The sequence below is a fragment of the Diabrotica undecimpunctata genome, chromosome 3 (genome assembly GCF_040954645.1).
Source record: "Diabrotica undecimpunctata isolate CICGRU chromosome 3, icDiaUnde3, whole genome shotgun sequence".
Lineage (NCBI taxonomy): Eukaryota > Metazoa > Arthropoda > Insecta > Coleoptera > Chrysomelidae > Diabrotica > Diabrotica undecimpunctata.
The window spans coordinates 156,204,280-156,222,491 of record NC_092805.1 but is presented as its reverse complement, the minus strand read 5'-3'; the positions used below and the strand labels follow the sequence as shown (position 1 = coordinate 156,222,491).

Genomic DNA, 18,212 nt, shown 5'->3' with positions numbered 1-18,212 from the left:
GTTGAAAGAATGTTTTCTTTTGCAACTTTTATTAATTCACCCCTACGTCATGCCTTGTCTGGTCATACTTTTGAAAATTTAGTTTCACTAAAAGCTAGTGGTTATACTAACTAGTTATTAGCTACCAAAATGTTACTATTTTTTTTATCCTATCCTATTGTGTTTAAAAATTTAATTATGTTGAATGTTCTGTTTTTAATGCATAATGCATCTTATGCTGTTTTTAACACACGAATTTATGTTTATTTTATATTGTTTTGAAAATTTAATGTTGGATTTTTGTTTTCAATACATAGTTATTAGTTTGTAATAACTTAACGTCTTTTATTTCTTATCTATCCCAAAGCCCAAAGTATACCATTTCAAAGTACCTGCTGGCTTAAACTAAAATTGTATGATAATTTAAAGGGTTAAAATGATGTTTTTAAAACAAAAGTATCGACAATCTACTGTAGAGTAGTAGAGCACCGAGTACCTTTATATTATACCCTAAAAGTATCTTAGTTACTACAAAAGTATCTAAGTATCTTAGATACTAGAAAAGCATCTAAGTATCTTTGATACATAAAAGTATCTTAGATACTCAAAAGTATCTTAGATACTTGAAAGTATCTAAGATATTTTTACTCTAAATACTTTTCCGGTATTTTGTATCTTTAGATACTTTCACAAAAAAGTATCTTAGATATTTAGTATCTTAAGATACTTTTTGCCTCAAGTATCTTAAAAGTATCTAGATACTTTTAAAAAGTATCTTTTACAGCTCTGAAAACAATCCACCACCACCCAATAGCACTGGTCCTTGGTCTACCACCTGGCATTCAAGACCACACTCTTCTAATAATCTTGGTCTCATCTAGGTAGCACCATCCACTTAAACCTGGCTCCTGGAGCTTGATTTCTACTTCATCTAGCTTCCTAATTCTTGGCATAGATGTTTTCTTTCTCGCATTTGCTAATATACTGCCAGGCAAAACCAGTTTTATATCAAATCTTCCTATGAATAATTTATTTTTAAATTCTTATTTAAGAGGATGGGTAAGAAAGTTCTGTTCAACAATTAAACTTATTAAGTAATATATTTACTCTCAGGTTGTAAATTGTCTTAAGCACATCCAGTTTTTACAATTTATTAAACTTTCAATATTTCTTGTTTATTTTATTATTTTTTACTAATTTTATCTCCTTAATTTCAATTTGAGCAAATTTTGAAATTTCAACTTAGACAAGTTCATAAATTCTCTTGAACCCTCCAATTATGAAATAATTTTTGGTTTTACTGTTGTGAAAATCTGTATATAAACAAGAAAGTATGAACAAATGGGACTTTCCATTATGACTCACTGAATAAAAACATTCAAAAATCTGTAAACCCAATGGACATCTTTGAAAGAAAGGTGCTGAGACGAATACTAGGGCTTATAAATGAGAACAACAGGGAGCGAATCAGATACAAATATGAAATATATAATGTAATAAAGAACCACTTTTATTATGCCCACCTATAGTGTCTTCAATGGGCAGGCCATGTATTTAGGATGGAAGAAAACAGGCTTCCAAAAAAAGACACCTATTAACAGACCGAGAAAGTATTGGTAGGATGATATGGACGAAGACACAAGAAATCTTCACAGTCAATCTTGGAGAAGAATGTCTACAAACTATAACGAACTGAGATGTGTGCTGAGGGAGGCCAGAGTTCAAATTGCACAGTAGAGCCATAGGCGGGAATAAAAAGCATATTAAATGAATAAAAACAGGCTCAATAGATTGAATTAATCTTTTTAAATTGGAGAGTATAGGTATAATGATCACCACAGAGTGAGAAACAGATACATGCCTTGACTAAACCTGTTTTTGTTTAGTTTTTTTCACAAAGTTGTAAATGTTCTTGAATTGACCTCTTTTATCTCACAATAATTGCGGAAACTGTTTCTTGGACACAGTTAAAATAATTCTAAACATTACTCACCATTGCTTCAGTGCCATATCAGAGAGCATTGAGACTATTTATGAACTTATTGAAGATTTTAAATGAATTTATAATTAATTCACTCATCAACTACAGTAAATCTTCCCAAATATGTTTGGATTTTGAAAATTATCAAATTAATAAGCCTCATTTTTTCTGCCTACATTTTAAACTGATATGTATGCTAACATCTCCTATTACAAGTAATTGCAGAGCTTCTACCTCAACAACACAACAAAAATTGGTTAAGGTATACTTGATCATATGTTCAGTAACATTCATTGCCTTGCCCATCACATTTATTCTATATATTTGGGTATTAGGTAATATAATAAGAAAGTTAGAGTTGAGACTCATGTACAAGTATCTCTAATAACACACTCCATAGCTTGTATCTGAAAAATATTGGTTAACTTATACTTGATTACTGTTTACATTGAGTTCAGGTTCATGTTTAAGATAAATTGAGAACAATATAGTAATGACAAAAACACATTCGGAAAGAGACAAATATAAACAATATGTTAAAAATCACTTCAAATGATAAATTTTCAACATAATCTCTAAAATTAATTTGTGTAATTAAAGCTTTTTATGAAAGGGACTTGTGAATTAGAAATTTATGTCAATTTTTAATAAAGCCTGTTACTAGCTTTATGGTTCAGTTATTTTTATCAGATAATGACTTGTTACATTTTATGTGAGCTCAGTCACACATGAATTTAAACAAAAGAAGACTAGCACAAAAAGTATTTTACATGGTTTTATTTCATAGATTTTATGTGAACTAGAAATATATGGAACTAAACATTTAATCTGTATCTGTACAAAATTCTGTTGTATATTTTTCTGCATTCAGATTGAATTTATATCAATTGAAACAGATTTTCCTATAGTTTTTATTGATTTAAATTTCTGGAAACACTTGTTATATTTCTACATAAATACAGCAGTGCATTATGAATATTATCTTGTTAATGGATTGTATTATATTGTTTGATAATGCTTAAAGGCAATAAATTACATGTGGAGTTCTGCTTCGACAATAAATAATGAGCATTTTTGCAGAATTGATATAAATATGCTAGTGAACTTAGTATTGCTGTGGTGATGTAAAAGAGATGTATCTATAATATAATTGTATTCAGAATTGTATCAGAAAAAAGATCAAAATTGGTCTGATAATGCCACAAAATTTTTGTAAATGTAGGCTACAAAGCTCTGATAAGGATCAGTGTTATATATAATAATAATAGTCTCCCGTTTTATACCGCTTCGCGGCTTTGGGAGTATAGCAGGGTAGTCTGCTATATCTAGGGCCTACGGTATACAAGGAAGGTAACATGGCCAGTGCTACGCTTCAACCGCCTATTATTACACCTGGTTTTACCCAAGGTACTCATTTTATTCAGGCTGAGTCGACCTGGGGCCTATAGACATTTTTAAAAATGTCTAGTTGTTCTTGCCGGCGGTAGGATTCGAACTCCGGACCACCGGCATGCGAGGCAAGCATCCTACCGCTTGCGCTACGCAGGCCCTTATCAGTGTTATAACCACATCAATAATTATACATAATAGATTATTGATAAACCATTAATGTGATTGTCACCATAAGGTGCTTTCTAGATTTACACATGACCAACTTTTTGTAGACTATTTAACTGTCAACTTCAAGAAAGATCCTTGGGGTATCAAAACAATTGACTAGTCTGCCACTTATTACTTTAATAATACCACGTGCAAAGTTAGTAGAAATGAAAACTTGCTCATAGGCAGTTTGTTTAGTTAGGGAGTTAAACATTATGAGTTTGGAAAAGTGAAAATGATTTAGGTATCTGGGAGCTACTATAGGCAAGATCAAGATATTATATTAGTCAGGAAAGCAGCAAGCCCTTGTTACTTCAAAAATGCATATTTTTATAAGCATTTCTATACCTAAGAACAAAGATAACAATATATGATATATATTGTTTGTTATCAATCAAAGACATGTACAGTGCACAGATTCTAAATATGCTGGTGGGAGATGGCTTCTATGCGTTGTATTATAGTTGGTATATGAGAGAAAAAGTTTTCGAAATAATGAAATAACAAATTTTATATTATTATTTGTTATTTCATTATTTTGAAAACTTTCTCTCATACATCGACTATAATACAGCGCATAGAAGCGATCTCCTACCGGTACATTTAGAATCTGTGCACTGTAAGTGCCTGTCATAAGGATATGCTCATTGAATGACCAAGAAGTAGATGACTACTAGAGATATACTGCAAGATAGGATTTAGGCTTATTGTCCAGGCTAGAGATGTTGTTAGGTTTTATTAGAATGTGACCTTAATAACACCCTATCCTTGCATATGGTTTTATTGACAGGATATTGTTAAATTGAGTGGCTACATTTTCGGCTATAGGCTACAGTAGACAATTATAAGACATATAATTGTGGATATATTTGTAAATAACTTTAATCCTTTAGATTATTACAGAAGGCAGGGAAATCTAAAAAAAGAGAAGAAAAACTTAATGAGAACCACAACAAACAGTTAGATTTCTTTCTTAATCATACATCTTTATATTTTTCCAATACTGTAGTAAGTAGTAGAAGTTTTTATTCTTTGTTGTGTAAAATTCCTATTTTGGTAATTTCAACATTTCAACAATCATGTTGTTCATGTATTATTAATCAATTAATTGTTGTAGAACTAAGAATTCCTTTGTTGTGTTGAAAAGAAAATTTCTGTTCAGTTTATATAGAATTGGACTAGCAAATGATATAAATATTTTGAGTTTATATATTTGGTAAGGAGTTGAAATTTCTTAATTGATATCTTTCCATAGTTCTGTATTTTTTTTTTGTTTCTATTGTAAATAGGTATTATTTCTTAGACTCTTTTAACATTTGGTTTATTATTTGGCTCTTACGCCAAATTTGATAGAGGATGAAAAGAAATCATTTAGGTGTATTAATTGGAGACATTTTATAACAAGAATAAGTCTTTTTGAGAAATTTTTAAAAATAATGATAAAATCTGTTCAGGTTTTTCTTTCACCAGAAAATGTGAAACATTAGTGAAAATAGAAAAGATCTTGAATTATGAATAACAGATATGCATAGCAAGAAAATACCTGCTAATATAAAGGAGTACCTGCAAAATGCTTGAAGTTTGTACAAAGATGTTCAAGAAAAGGCTTGAACACCTAATAAGACTACACTTTACTGCAACCCAAGGATGGTTACAGAGGTCCCTGAACAGATACAACTTTTAAAAACTTTAAAATTTTAGGAGAAGATGCAGAAGTGCCGATCAGGAAGTTGTAGCATCTTTTCCAGCTGAGACTAAGAAAATTATTGCAGGTGGGGAATATGAATGTAGGCGAGTTTTCAAGTAGCTACGAGAGAGATCTGTTTTGGAACAAAAATGTATTAACAGGATCTGCATCTAGAAATAACAAAACAAGCATGACAAACAAACAAAACAAACATGAAGAATGTCCTAAAATGAGAGAGAGAATAACATATTTGCTGGTTACAAAATATGAGAGCTCTTACCTGTAATACAAGAATGTCTTAAACACTAGCAGTTCAAAAAACTATCCAAAGGTACAAAAAACGATTTAATAAAGAGAAAAAAACATTGAGAAAAAGAAATAGCATAAATAAAATCAGTATAAATAGTTAACAAGTCTTTCAAAACGTCTATGTGTGGGTTATTGTCCATTTAAGTCACTAGCATTGGTTAATTGGCTATGCCAAAGCCATTATACAATAAAAAAAAAAAAAAAAAGTCACTAGCACGAAGATCCTGGATTAAGAGATGTGGCAACCATGTGTCAAAGGCTACCCAGAGAACTAAGCGAAAACACTTCTAATACTTCTAGTGTATACAAAAAACAAGCGCTACTGTATTATAATCAATATGTATATAACTATGATTATAATTGATTGCTGTTATACCAACAGCAGGACAAATCTTTGACAGATTTGGAGAGCACTTCATAACTTTGTGTGGAGTAAATCCTTGACAGATTTTTGAGGACTCTGCCAAACAGAGATGTTGCTTCGTCCCTGTCTGAATTCGCTCTGGGGTGTAGTAGGCGGGGTGGCTGATTTTTTGGGGAGTCCATTTTGGAAGAGTCTTAAGTGCACAAACACTATAAAACTAAGCAATGTTGACAATGTTGTAATTTATATGTTTACAGAGTGGGTGAATTTTTGTCAAAAATTCTAGAGAAAACACTGGAATACGGTGTAGACACGCACCACATATTTATAGACTACAAGGCAGCCTATGACTCTGTAAATAGAAGAGAATTGTTTAGAGCAATGATAGACCTAGGAGTACCAAATCAGTTGGTAAGTTTAACCAAACTAACCCTTGAAAAAGTTGAATGCAAAGTATGAATCCAGGGGGAACTCTCTGAACCTTTTAAAACAAATAACAGGCTACGTCAGGGAGACCCACTCTCCTGTATACTATTCAATCTAGCTCTGGAAAAAGTAATACGTACGTCACAAATCACAACTACCGGTTCAATATATAACAAATCTGTGCAAATCTTAGCATATGCTGATGATATCAATATTGTTGGGAGAACGGAAAACGCAGCACGAGAGGCGTATGTAGCATTAAAGGAAGCGGCTACAAAAATGGGTTTAATAATAAACACCAATAAAACAAAATACATGAAAATAGGTACGCAACCACAAACACTATGGCCACTTGTTATAGAAAATGACGTCATCGAAGCAGTTAACGAATTTGTATACCTGGGAACGCTCGTCAATACTGAAAATGACACTACCGCAGAGATAAACCGCAGAATTTGCACGGCTAATAGATGCTATTTTGGGCTTAATCTCCTTTTTAAACCTACAGTTATATCAAGAAATACAAAAGTAAAACTCTACAAAACAATAATACGCCCAGTCCTAACATATGGTTCAGAAACCTGGACTTTAACAAAAAGCAATGAAAACATGTTAGGATGTTTCGAAAGAAAAATACTAAGGCGCGTCTATGGAGCGGTAAATGAAAATGGTGTCTGGAGAAGACGATACAACTTTGAACTCTATAGGATATACTAGGAACCAGATATCGTAAAACACATAAAGATAGGACGTCTGAGGTGGGTAGGCCATGTAATGCGGATGGAGCAAACCGACCCAGCTAGAAAAACGCTCCTTGATAGACCTATTGGTCAAAGAAGAAGAGGAAGACCCAGAACAAGATCCCTAGATAACATCGATGAAGACATGAGAAATATGGAAATATGTGCTTGGCAGAGGAAGGCGATGGATAGGGACGACTGGAGAAAGATTCTTGGGGAGGCTAGGACCCACACAGGGTTGTAAAGCCAAAATGATGATGATGATGAATTTTTGTCAAAAGTGGAGTTAAATACTAAATTAAAAATATTGATAAATAATTTTTACATGTTCGAATGGATTTATTCGAACAGCATCTTCCTAGGAAAATAACTAGGGAGAAGAAAAAACTCATATAAAAGAAACCAAATGGATGTGGGAATCATTTGGAGAAGTTTTGTGGTTGCACAGAAGTTGAAAGAAAAAGTAATGGAATACAACTTGCTTACTGATCTCTTTTATAGGTCACAAGAATGATTGTCTACAACAATCTCAGTGAAACAATGTCTACCTTGTGCACCTCAAAACTGTGAATGTGAGTGCAAACCATTCCACTCTCTTACATTTTTCAACCCTGAATGTTTGTGTCTTTCTTGTACATCTGTTCCTCTTTTTTCCTTCCAACAATTAATTTCAAAAGCCTTGTAGTACTGTTTTTTATGATATGGCCAAGGTAAGAAGTTTTTCTCCTTTTTATGTTAGAAATCAACTCTCTTTATTGAACCACCTCTGCATTTCGTACATGATTCATCCAGGTTATTCTTTTTATAAATCCAACTGTTAAAATCACCTAATATTATTTTCTCTCTATGATTTCCTGATCATGTTCATCTCAGTTTACCAGAAAGTCTTTTGTTTTTGAGTTTTTTATGGAACTTAAAACTATAAAGTACTCAGAGTATTCTTAGGGACAATATATAAAAAAACAAAATGATTGTAAAGGGTTTGTACAATTTTTATCTGAAGTGACTGTTTATCTGAAGATCTTTAATTTGACTTTTGTTTAGAAATATTGTAGGTGGTTCCTTTTCTCTTAATTATTCCATTCTTTATGACAATTCTTTCATTTAAGTTAACGCCAGGAATTAGCTGCGTATTTAAGTAGAGTTGCTGTGAAAATGATTCTAAAATGTATTCAAATATGTAAAAGTTAATGTCACAACATATTGTGGAGTACAAAATGTCCTTGGCTGATGTACAATTAAATTGTTTGATAACTTAATGATGTTGACGATCTATACAACCAATTAAATCTTCTATTAAATTTTATTATATCTGTGTTTGGCTTTGGGTAAATAAGTAAACAAATGACAAAAGAAATTGTTTATCAAATTCTTAGTTGTACAGTCATTAACATGCCTAGAGAATCAGAAGCAATTACCTAAAATAATTAGTATTCCTTTTAATAGTTTCTGGTTAATGTTTTTCCCCACAATGCTCTTTTCTTAAAATTTCTAATTTGGATATTTTCTTACTTAGTTCTATATGTTTTGAAGATTAGGCTCTAACAATGGAAATTCCACTGCGGCCGATTAATGTAAGTGATTTCACATGAATTTTATTTATTTAACAGCTTTATGGAAACTGACTTAATTTGCGACAAAGGGCAAAAACTGGATATGAAAACTGCAGTTGGGCCAGATTTACTATTTTGGTATTGAATTTTGAACTATTTTCATGGTTAAAGTACAATTTATGTTTATGCTGTTAATATTAAACTAGTAATAATTATTTCTTGTGGGTTTTAAAACTACTGAAGTATTTATTTTTATCTGTATAACAACTTTAAACTGAATACGTGATCACTATTGTTGAAAACAAAATTGTAGTCCACTGATTCTGCTGATGAATTAGTTGAAAATACATTGAGTCCTTCTCGAAAACGAACTACAAGAGATCCTCTTAGCGCTGAAGTGAAATAAATAATTTGAAATGTATTTAAATATTAAACAATAGAAATCCCAGGTTAGTGGTTGGGGATATGGTAAAAAAAGTGGAGAATAAAGTTGGAGTTTATGATCGAAGTGTATTTATGGTGATTAAAGAAATTTTTTTATGAGAAACGAAAAACCCATATGGATACTGTTTTAAAGGAGGTTAACGATGATCCTGATTTGTCAAATTTGACGAAAACCCCATTTTATAGAATATTAAAAAAAAATTAATTTTCAATATCAACGCAGGGGAAGAAAGGCCATTTTATTAGACAGAGACGACATTGTGGTGTGGTGACGAGAGTATCTTTAACAGATAAGGACTTATAGAGAAGAGAAGCGCACAAAGCGGCATACAAAATCTAAAATATGGATATCTTTATGCTGGATATGCTTATCTGCAGCAGCGAGGAAAAGCTGCACAGATGTTGTATTGAACCAGAATCTGAAGTTCTTTAATCAAGATGTTCTTCTTCTTCCTGGACCTCGTTTTCCAAATATTTTTCCTTGCAGGATGGCTTGAAGGAGAGCATATCTGGATTCATTTCGCATAATATGTCCGAAGAACTGTAACTTTCGAGATTTGATGGTCAGTACCTCTCGGTTCTTATTCATTCTTCTGAGGACCTCCACATTTGTGACTCGGTCAGTCTACGGGATCTTAAGCATTCTCCGATATAGCCACATCTCAAATGCTTCCAGTTTTCTGCACATATCTTCGCTCAAGGTCCACGATCCAACACCATAAAAAAGGAGAGAGAAGACGTAGCATCGCAGCATTCTTACTTTTGTATCAAGAGAGTGGTTGTGACTCTTGAAGATGGCCCCCATCCGATTGAAGGTGGATCTAGCTTTTCCGATGCGTGCTCTAATCTCCTTGTTGTATTTATTTTATTTTTATTTATTTCCTGTTAGTAATTTCTACATATTTCAAATCTCAAAACTTACAAATACTTTAAATTTTTAGGAAAAGGTAAAAAACTTATTATTTGTGACATTAGCAGCGAGAATGGGTTTGTTCTAAATACGCTCTGGACATTTCAGTCGAATAAGTCTGGTGATCACCATAAAGAGATGGTCAGATCCAGAAACAGATCAATCTTTTGCAAATTTGTGAAAATTTCCAATGTCTTACCAATATTAGAAGACAAATCTATTATTGTTCTTGATAACGCACCGTACCATTGTCGTAAAATAAAGAAAATACTAACAAGTTTATATAAAAAAAGCAATATCCAGAATTGGCCCCGATCCAAAAATATAAAATGTGATCATATGTGAACATTTTTTTAAGTACAACTTCTTTCAATCGTAAAAAAAATTATGATAAATATCTACTTAATTGATGAAACGGCAAAAACCCAGAATAAACTGCTATTGAGACTTCCTCCATATCAATGTGAGTTAAACCCCATAGAACTCATCTGGACAAATATTAAAAATGATAGTACAGGAAAAAACACCACCTTTAAATTTTCAGATGCCATAAATCTATTTTATAATTCATTTTCGTCAGTTATACGAGGACCATAAATATGGAGGAACTGCATTTTACATGTTCAAGAAAAAGTAGAAAGGGAAATTTGGCGGCTGGAAAATGTAATTGAAACGCATTTTGAACCACCTATATTATAAATAAACGTTGATGATAGTGACATATTATTCAGTTCACCAGAATAATGTTAAAAAGTAGCCGAGGTCTCACTCTCTGCTATATATTTACGCCGAACTCAAACGAATTATGGATCACTTTGTATTTTTATTCAAAAAAACTAACCGTTTTGCAATATTTATAACAACATAAACAATTATAAATAAAACTTTTAAAGTATTTTAATATTTTTTGAAAACAGTGTGTTTATAAAATTGGTTGACCGTTTTTGAGATAAAAAAATAATTTCTTGGTTTTTTTTCGTCCTGTATAAATGGTTCCTATTGACGGATATCGACTAAAAACAATCAGGTTCTTTGTCTCGCATTTTTCCAAAATTACAATATAAATTTCGTATTTTACTAAGATAATAACTTCTGGCCAAACGAAAAGATAATCCTAAATGCGACCCTGTTAGAGGCCCACACCTGCTAATTTTTATGTCCCCTGCATAGTTAATTGAATTGTGGTTATAGGTTTTTATTTTGTGTTAAGTTTTTAAGCATTCGTATCTGAAAAAATCTTTAAGTGGTATGAATTTCTGCTCGAAAATATTACTCCAGATTTTTGAGCATTGTTTTCTTTTTTTTTAAATATTTACCACTGGTGGGAGTCTTTAAAATTGCCAGAGCTTGAAATATTTGAATCATTGCGTCATAACAACATCCGTTTTCTTCTAATTTCTCATTCTAAAGCACAATGTTTTGATACTATTTATACAAAAAAAATAATGATTAATTTAATTATAATTAACAGGATATAAAAATGTCCGAATTATTCAAAACCTGGCGCTGAAAAACCACAAATTACATTTGGAATTTAAATTTTCATTTGCTTGAAACTAAGTAGCTCGCCAGGTACTTTCACTCGTTGTGGACGAGACATTATAATATTTACTAATAAGGTCAGTGAGTCATTTCTGTGAAACATTACTTTACAATTAAGGCAATACACGAAAGTGTAGATATGCGAAAAAAATAAGTAGCGAATAAAAACAGTACGTCATTTGACTAATAAAACGTGTAAAAATGCTTTAAACCTGTTAGTGTTGCTTGTTTTGATAAATGTTTAAAAATATTTTTAAAACTAACTGAAGTTCAAACTGTTTAAATGTCAGCAAACATATACGAGGTATGGCAATTAAGTTCCGAGATTATTGATAAAATATCTTTATTTAATAATTCATTTTTCCCTTTAGTATACTCTCCTGTCACATCCCGACACCGATCCATGCGAACTTACCACTGTGTCCAGCAGTGTTGTAGATTATCTTCTGCGGGCAAGACAGGTTGCTAAGAAGCTTGCCGATTTTCGTTTTACGCCCTCTAATGGCTTTCATATCTATATAGAGCACACAACATCCAAAGATATACGAATCAGACGAGGAGGGCGACGAGTTGCGTCTTATCACTAGGGATGTATCGGATCGGGTACCTGGCCAATTCGGCCGGAACCGGAATTTCTACCGCTAACAGGACCTATCTAAAAAGGCCGGTTTTCACGCTACGTCTTATTGTACGTTTTGTTGGATAGGACAAATCCTATACAATAAAACGTGGCATGTAAACAGCAAAACGTACGTCTTGACGAATCGAAATGAAATCCAAGGTCAGATCGTAGAAATGATGGGAGAAGCATAGTTTTGCGAGAACTGATAGGATAAAACGTTACGTGAAAATACATGTTCAGACAAGTCGTCCGATCTTGACTTATTTGACGACTAGTTCCACTGCAGTTCGTTTCATTTTTCCCAAAAAAAGCCTAATAATGTCAGATTTGCGGCAATGCACCCACCCATTTTCTCGGGGAATTTATTGAATTGTATAAAACTTTTTAAGTAGTTATGTTTTAAAACCAAGTAGATTGCATTACAGGTTTCAGGAATTATTTAGCTTAACGCTGTAATATGTATGGTGTTATCAACTCTAGCAATTGACAATAGGCTGAGGTGTCCATTCGCAAATAATTGCGCCAGTCATCTGGTTCGCCTCTTTTAGTAACGAGACGTGGGAATACTGGCTTCTTTTTAGAAGCCCACTCTCTTGACCATCTTGTCTTTTCCCTCTTCATCCCCTTTTTCCTCAGTCGTAGTATCTTTATAGTTGAAAAAATAAAAGAAAGCAGCCGTGTTTCCTCCATAATAAAAAAAACACTAAACAAACTTCACACAACTCAAGACTCTGAATTAGAAATGAGGTAGAAAACGGAAGGAAAAACGTAGTGTGTATACAGTGGACAAAACGTACATTTTGTCGTACGTTTTATATGACCCACAAAACGTACAATAAGACGTAGTGTGAAAACGGGCCTTTAGAGAGTATTCCAACCGCCTAATATAATTTTGCAAGTATTGCCCTCTCTTTAAACTTTAGATGTAATGAAATTTTATACTTTAGCTTTTAAGGTATGCAAATGTGTATGCAAATTTTGCAGATTTATATTATACCTACTAAAGTTGCTTCATTTGAGACGTTGTGTAACTATTTATATTACTGATCAGCGGTATAAATAATTTAAACAGTAATCAATGGGACCTGTTGCAATCTGTCTTTGAATTACTTAGACCTTTTGAAGAGCTAGCGAAGGATAAGTAGCACGAACTCAGTGACTTCAGAAGTGATTCCAACAATTGCTGGATTAAGGCGCTATCTTTTGTCCAATAATGGCGTTTGGAACTATGAAGGAAAGTCTCATTATTATAATCAACAAAAGGTTTTGCGATGCGGAGTGCAAGGATTGTTTTCTATGATCTACTATTTTAAATCCCAGATATAAAACATTTTTTTTTTCAAGTAATGCTGAATTGGTGACTCTCTATGGTACTGAAAACTTGGTCAGACATATAAAAGCTAATCGGATAATATGGGCAGGCCATGTGGTAAGATCAGATGAAGAGTAGAATTCTAAAGACAGTGCTTTTTAAGAGACCAGACGGTAGATCAGTAAGCCGTCCCAGAAAAAGATGGAAGGATAATATTGAAGCTGATTTATCTAGGATTGGGGTATAACAATGAGAGATGGAAGCGCAAGATCTTAGAAGATGGATGGATAGTGGATGCGGCGAAGACTCAGTTGTTAAGCCAATCAAGAAGAAGAAGAACCTTCGGAAGGAGACGCAGGTAGACCCATGCTGTAGCCAAGGTTTCGTCAGTTGTTCAGACAAAATGACCATAAATTTTTTTCCAAAACCAATTATCCATGGTTATGTTACGGTTACTTACGTACACACCCTGATTTAATTGTTTTACATAATATTCACCTAGAGGCAGGTTATTGGTTTTAATTCCCTTTTCTAAATACAATTCTGTATCGAACATAATATATTGGGTACCGACGTCACACAGCATTACTATTTTGAGTCCATATTTGGCTGGCTTGTTTGGGATATACATCCGTAAAGGACATTTTCCCCTAATTGCCAGCAGCTGCTCATCGATTGTTAGGTATGATCCGGGCTTATAGGACGTTTTGCAGTTCTGTATAAGATCATCTCATATTTCACGAATGGCTGCTAATAGGTATGTTTCTTTTCTGTCTGGTCTAGACATTTTATCATCAAAACGTAAACATTGTATAAGAAATTCAAATCTTTCCCGGCCCATAGTTGCTTTATATATCGCACCAGAAATTTTGTCATCAAACATTTGTCTTGTTGCTAAATGATTGTTTTTTTGATCAGCAGCAAAAAGAACTAGTCCTAGTAGTTGCATGCAATTCGTCAATATTCACTTTCGAGTTAGTAAGTTTTTCGACTTTATGTTTTTGTGGCCTAACAAAAATTTCAGCATTTGTATATCCTGCAATTTTTGCCAAAGACTCTGGACTCATAAAACAATGAAAAGCATCTAAGGCAGTTTGTGCTTCCTTGGTAATATCATAGGGGCCTTGTACAAAATGTACGAAGTTACGTTTTGGAGTTTTAGTAGCAGCCTTTGGTTGACAGGACCACCTGTTTCCATTTTTACCTTTTAGACTCGACGGCAACCGAGTTTGCTTCTCTTTAGCTGCAATTTCTGGAGATTCTTCGTTTGATGGAGTTTGCTGAGCAGGACATTTCTTTTCCTTGTCGATTTTAGAGCCATTAGTTTCTTTTCTTTAAAACACTGAAGTAAACTGTTTTTCCAACTCATTACTCTTTTTAGAACTTCTTTTTCTTTTCTTACTACTGGATGGCAAGTGATGGTCGGAATCTGAATTATTTTCGCTTGATGGTTCGAATTCTGATTCAGATGAACTGAGTGCTTCTAAAACGGCATCTTCTGTTTCAGATCCACTTTCTGATTTATCAGAATTGTTATCCGATTCATCTGGCCAAAGTTCTTCCAGGCACAATTGCAACTAAGCTTCCAACTACCGCTGCTTGAGAGGTCTGTGCATGTCTCTTTTTTCGTATTCATATTTTACAAAAAAAAACAAAACTGATAATATCGTTGTTTCTGTAATTATAATATTATTACTTACCTTTGTAATATTTACGAAGCTATGATAAAAGTTTAATAGTCTGAACTTGCGGTGCCCCTTCCATGTGAATTACATAATGGTGTTTAAGGATAGTGTGATGTAGTAGGGTATATCGGATAGGATTAGTAAAACAAAATTATTTCCAGTCGTATAACCATTTTTTGTAATGATTGGTTTTTAATTGCAACACAAAATCAAACACACATGATTGATAGCTAGATATGTTGGTCTGCACGTTCATTATGAATAAGACCTAAATGCGCCTTAATCCACAGAAATTTAATATATTTTCCAATATAATTAAATTCAGCCATAAGCATAAGCTTTTTGATTAGGTTAGCAATCATTGAGGTTGTACAAATTAGTACAAAAACGAAGCACATTTCTGCCAATTAAATTGCGTATCCACAAATATGTTTATATAAAAATAGTGAAAACGGGACATGATGAGGTTTAGGCCATGGTACAAAGAATAACAGGTATGATACTCCCGAGCGCGAAATTGGGACAAGTTCGCGCATTACGTCACAGTGAGAGTGATTTTAAATATTCCCCGTAAGAACGTTAGCAATCGGAACACAATTAATTTTTAATTGGCAATAAAAAGTCATTTTAATAGATTAATAGAGTTTCTATTGAACTATTTCGAATTTATTGAAATATAAGTGTTTTATTATTTTGATTGAAAAAATCTGTAAAATAAATTTGTGAGGTTTTTTGTGTTTTTTGCTTTTTAATCCTAGAAAGGTAACCTTCGTAAATTTTACGAGCTCGCTTTTGATTGTCTTATTTGCCGCCAGTGTCGAGGAGGAAAAAAGATTTTGTCTAGTTGCACGTAAACGGAAGAAAATACTTGATTATTAATTATCTGCACTTAAATCGGAACACAAATCAAACACAAGGTTTTCAGTTACAATTTTTATTAATTTTCTTTTATTTCTTATATCTTCTTTAAGTTCTAGGTTTAATTTCTTAATTCTGAAATACATATTGCTTTTTGATTGTGGTAGACGAAGAGAAGGAACCGCATCAAGCGAGATAGACGGATCTATTTTTGGCCATCCTTTTTCTATTAGTTGTTCGACCGTGTAAATGTGATCTAAGCATGCTTTCCCCGCTGTGAAACCTGCCTGGTCTTCTCCGATTTTATCTTGTATATATATTTCTAATTTTTCCTTTATGGTCTTTCCATACAGTCTGCCTATAGACGATATAATGCTGATTCCCCGATAGTTTTCGCAGTTTTTTCTATTTCCTTTCTTGTATATTGATGTCATTCCCCGATAGTTTTCGCAGTTTTTTCTATTTCCTTTCTTGTATATTGATGTCATATATGCTTGGGTCCATTCTGCCGGTAAGTCTTCTCCATTCAGTGTTCTCTCAAACATTTTATGTATCATACGGAATAACTTTTCCGATCCGTTTTTTATCAATTCATTTGGTATTCCGGCGGGACCTTCTGCTTTTTTGTTCTTTAGAGTTTTGATCGTTCTTTTTACCTAAGCTAGGCTTAATTCGATTTCGTCATGTGTGTAGATTTCTATTCCGTCTATTTCTGATTCTTTGAATTCGGGGCGGTCTTCGGTTAGCAATTTTTTTATAGTATTCTTGCCATTCGTTTTCTTTGATTTGACCGATCTTGATTTTCTGTCTTATTTCTTTGGAGCGACTTTAAGATGCGCCATGACTCTGAATTTCTCGTTCCTACTATGTGCTGTTCTATCTCTGTGCATGTTTTTTCCCATCTTTCATTTTTTTCATTTGCCACTTTTCTTTTCACTTCTTTATTTTTTTTCCTGTATAGTTCCAAGTCCTCATAGTTTTTTGTGTTCAGGTATTTTATATGGAGTTCTTTTTTTCTCTTTTATGCATGTTAGTGTGTCTTCGGTTAATTTCGTAGTTTGGTGGGTGTATTTTTGGTCGCAATATCATACCTGTTATTCTTTGTACCATAGGTTTGGGCCGTTTTTTTACATCGGATTCTTATTTTAACAGTCGAAAGGAGGCTTTCATTGACATCGCTTATACATAATAAAATTACTATTACTGGCAAGCCATGTATATACTTATGAGTAATTTAATATTGAAAATTTTGGCAAGTCTTCTCGTGCGCTCAATACCTCAATTATTGCTCTTCCTATAGTGACAATGTTAGAGCAGTCAGGTTGCATCAATGGCGCAAAAGATGGCAATGTGTAAAAATTTACTAAATGTATATGTTACATTGTTGATCCAACTTATATTTTTTTAACGATTTCTTTTGTTTTCAGGGAATGCATGACATGTTCATCCAATCCCATCAGTCGGTTACGAATAGCAACAGCAATAGCAGTATCAGCAACAACGGGGCGGTCCAACCAAAAAAGCGTAAGGCAGAACATTATAGTAACGGTACCGGTATCGTTAGCGGCAACACAGGCTCAGATTTTTCCTTCGTCGATCAAGTATTTTCTGTGAACGGCGGAACGCAGAATTTCGGATCTTCTTCTTCAAACACAACCAATTCTTCTTCTCTGACCAGTAATAACATTAATAATCAAAATACTAATCATACTCACAATGGCAGTCCTAGTCGCGTTAATCAACAACCGTTTGTACGCGCTTCGACCATCAAATTGTTAGACACGTATCAGCGCTGCGGCCAAAAAGTAAGTATTCCCTTCTGTTTTATTTATTTTTATATATATTTGCTTTAGTTTAAGAATAACTAAAAACCCTATTGGGCTACATCACAGAACGTTGTCGGAATAACTATTCCATCATCAGTGCTATCCTAAAAAGTATAACTACTTTAATTAAATCAAACATGAAAGTTAAAATTTTGACCAAAGTAACCTCTTTTTTTTTGGGCAACCTCTTCAGTAGTAGGTGGTCTTTCGTGTGGGTTAAGTAGATTCCAATCATTTCGAACTGCTACGGTGTTATCTGCTTCTTCGATATAATGGCCGTTCAATTTTGCTTCGAAAAGTTCAACCCATCGGTTCAAAATTGAGGCCGTGTCACTTAGGATATTTCATTCTCTATCCTTACAGCTCCCTATTTTT

The 18,212-nt window shown here is 33.3% G+C and overlaps 1 protein-coding gene across 3 annotated transcripts in view; it reads left to right on the top strand.

Moving 5' to 3' along the window:
* Positions 1-18,212, top strand: part of Hipk (Homeodomain interacting protein kinase) — a 202,960-nt gene that overhangs the window by 3,062 nt on the left and 181,686 nt on the right. For all 3 annotated transcript variants that reach the window (XM_072527266.1, XM_072527267.1, XM_072527265.1), the window contains exon 2: positions 17,439-17,816. In XM_072527266.1, coding sequence (XP_072383367.1) covers positions 17,442-17,816 — 375 coding nt within the window. In that variant the 5' untranslated portion in view covers positions 17,439-17,441. The remainder of the gene's footprint in view (positions 1-17,438; positions 17,817-18,212) is intronic.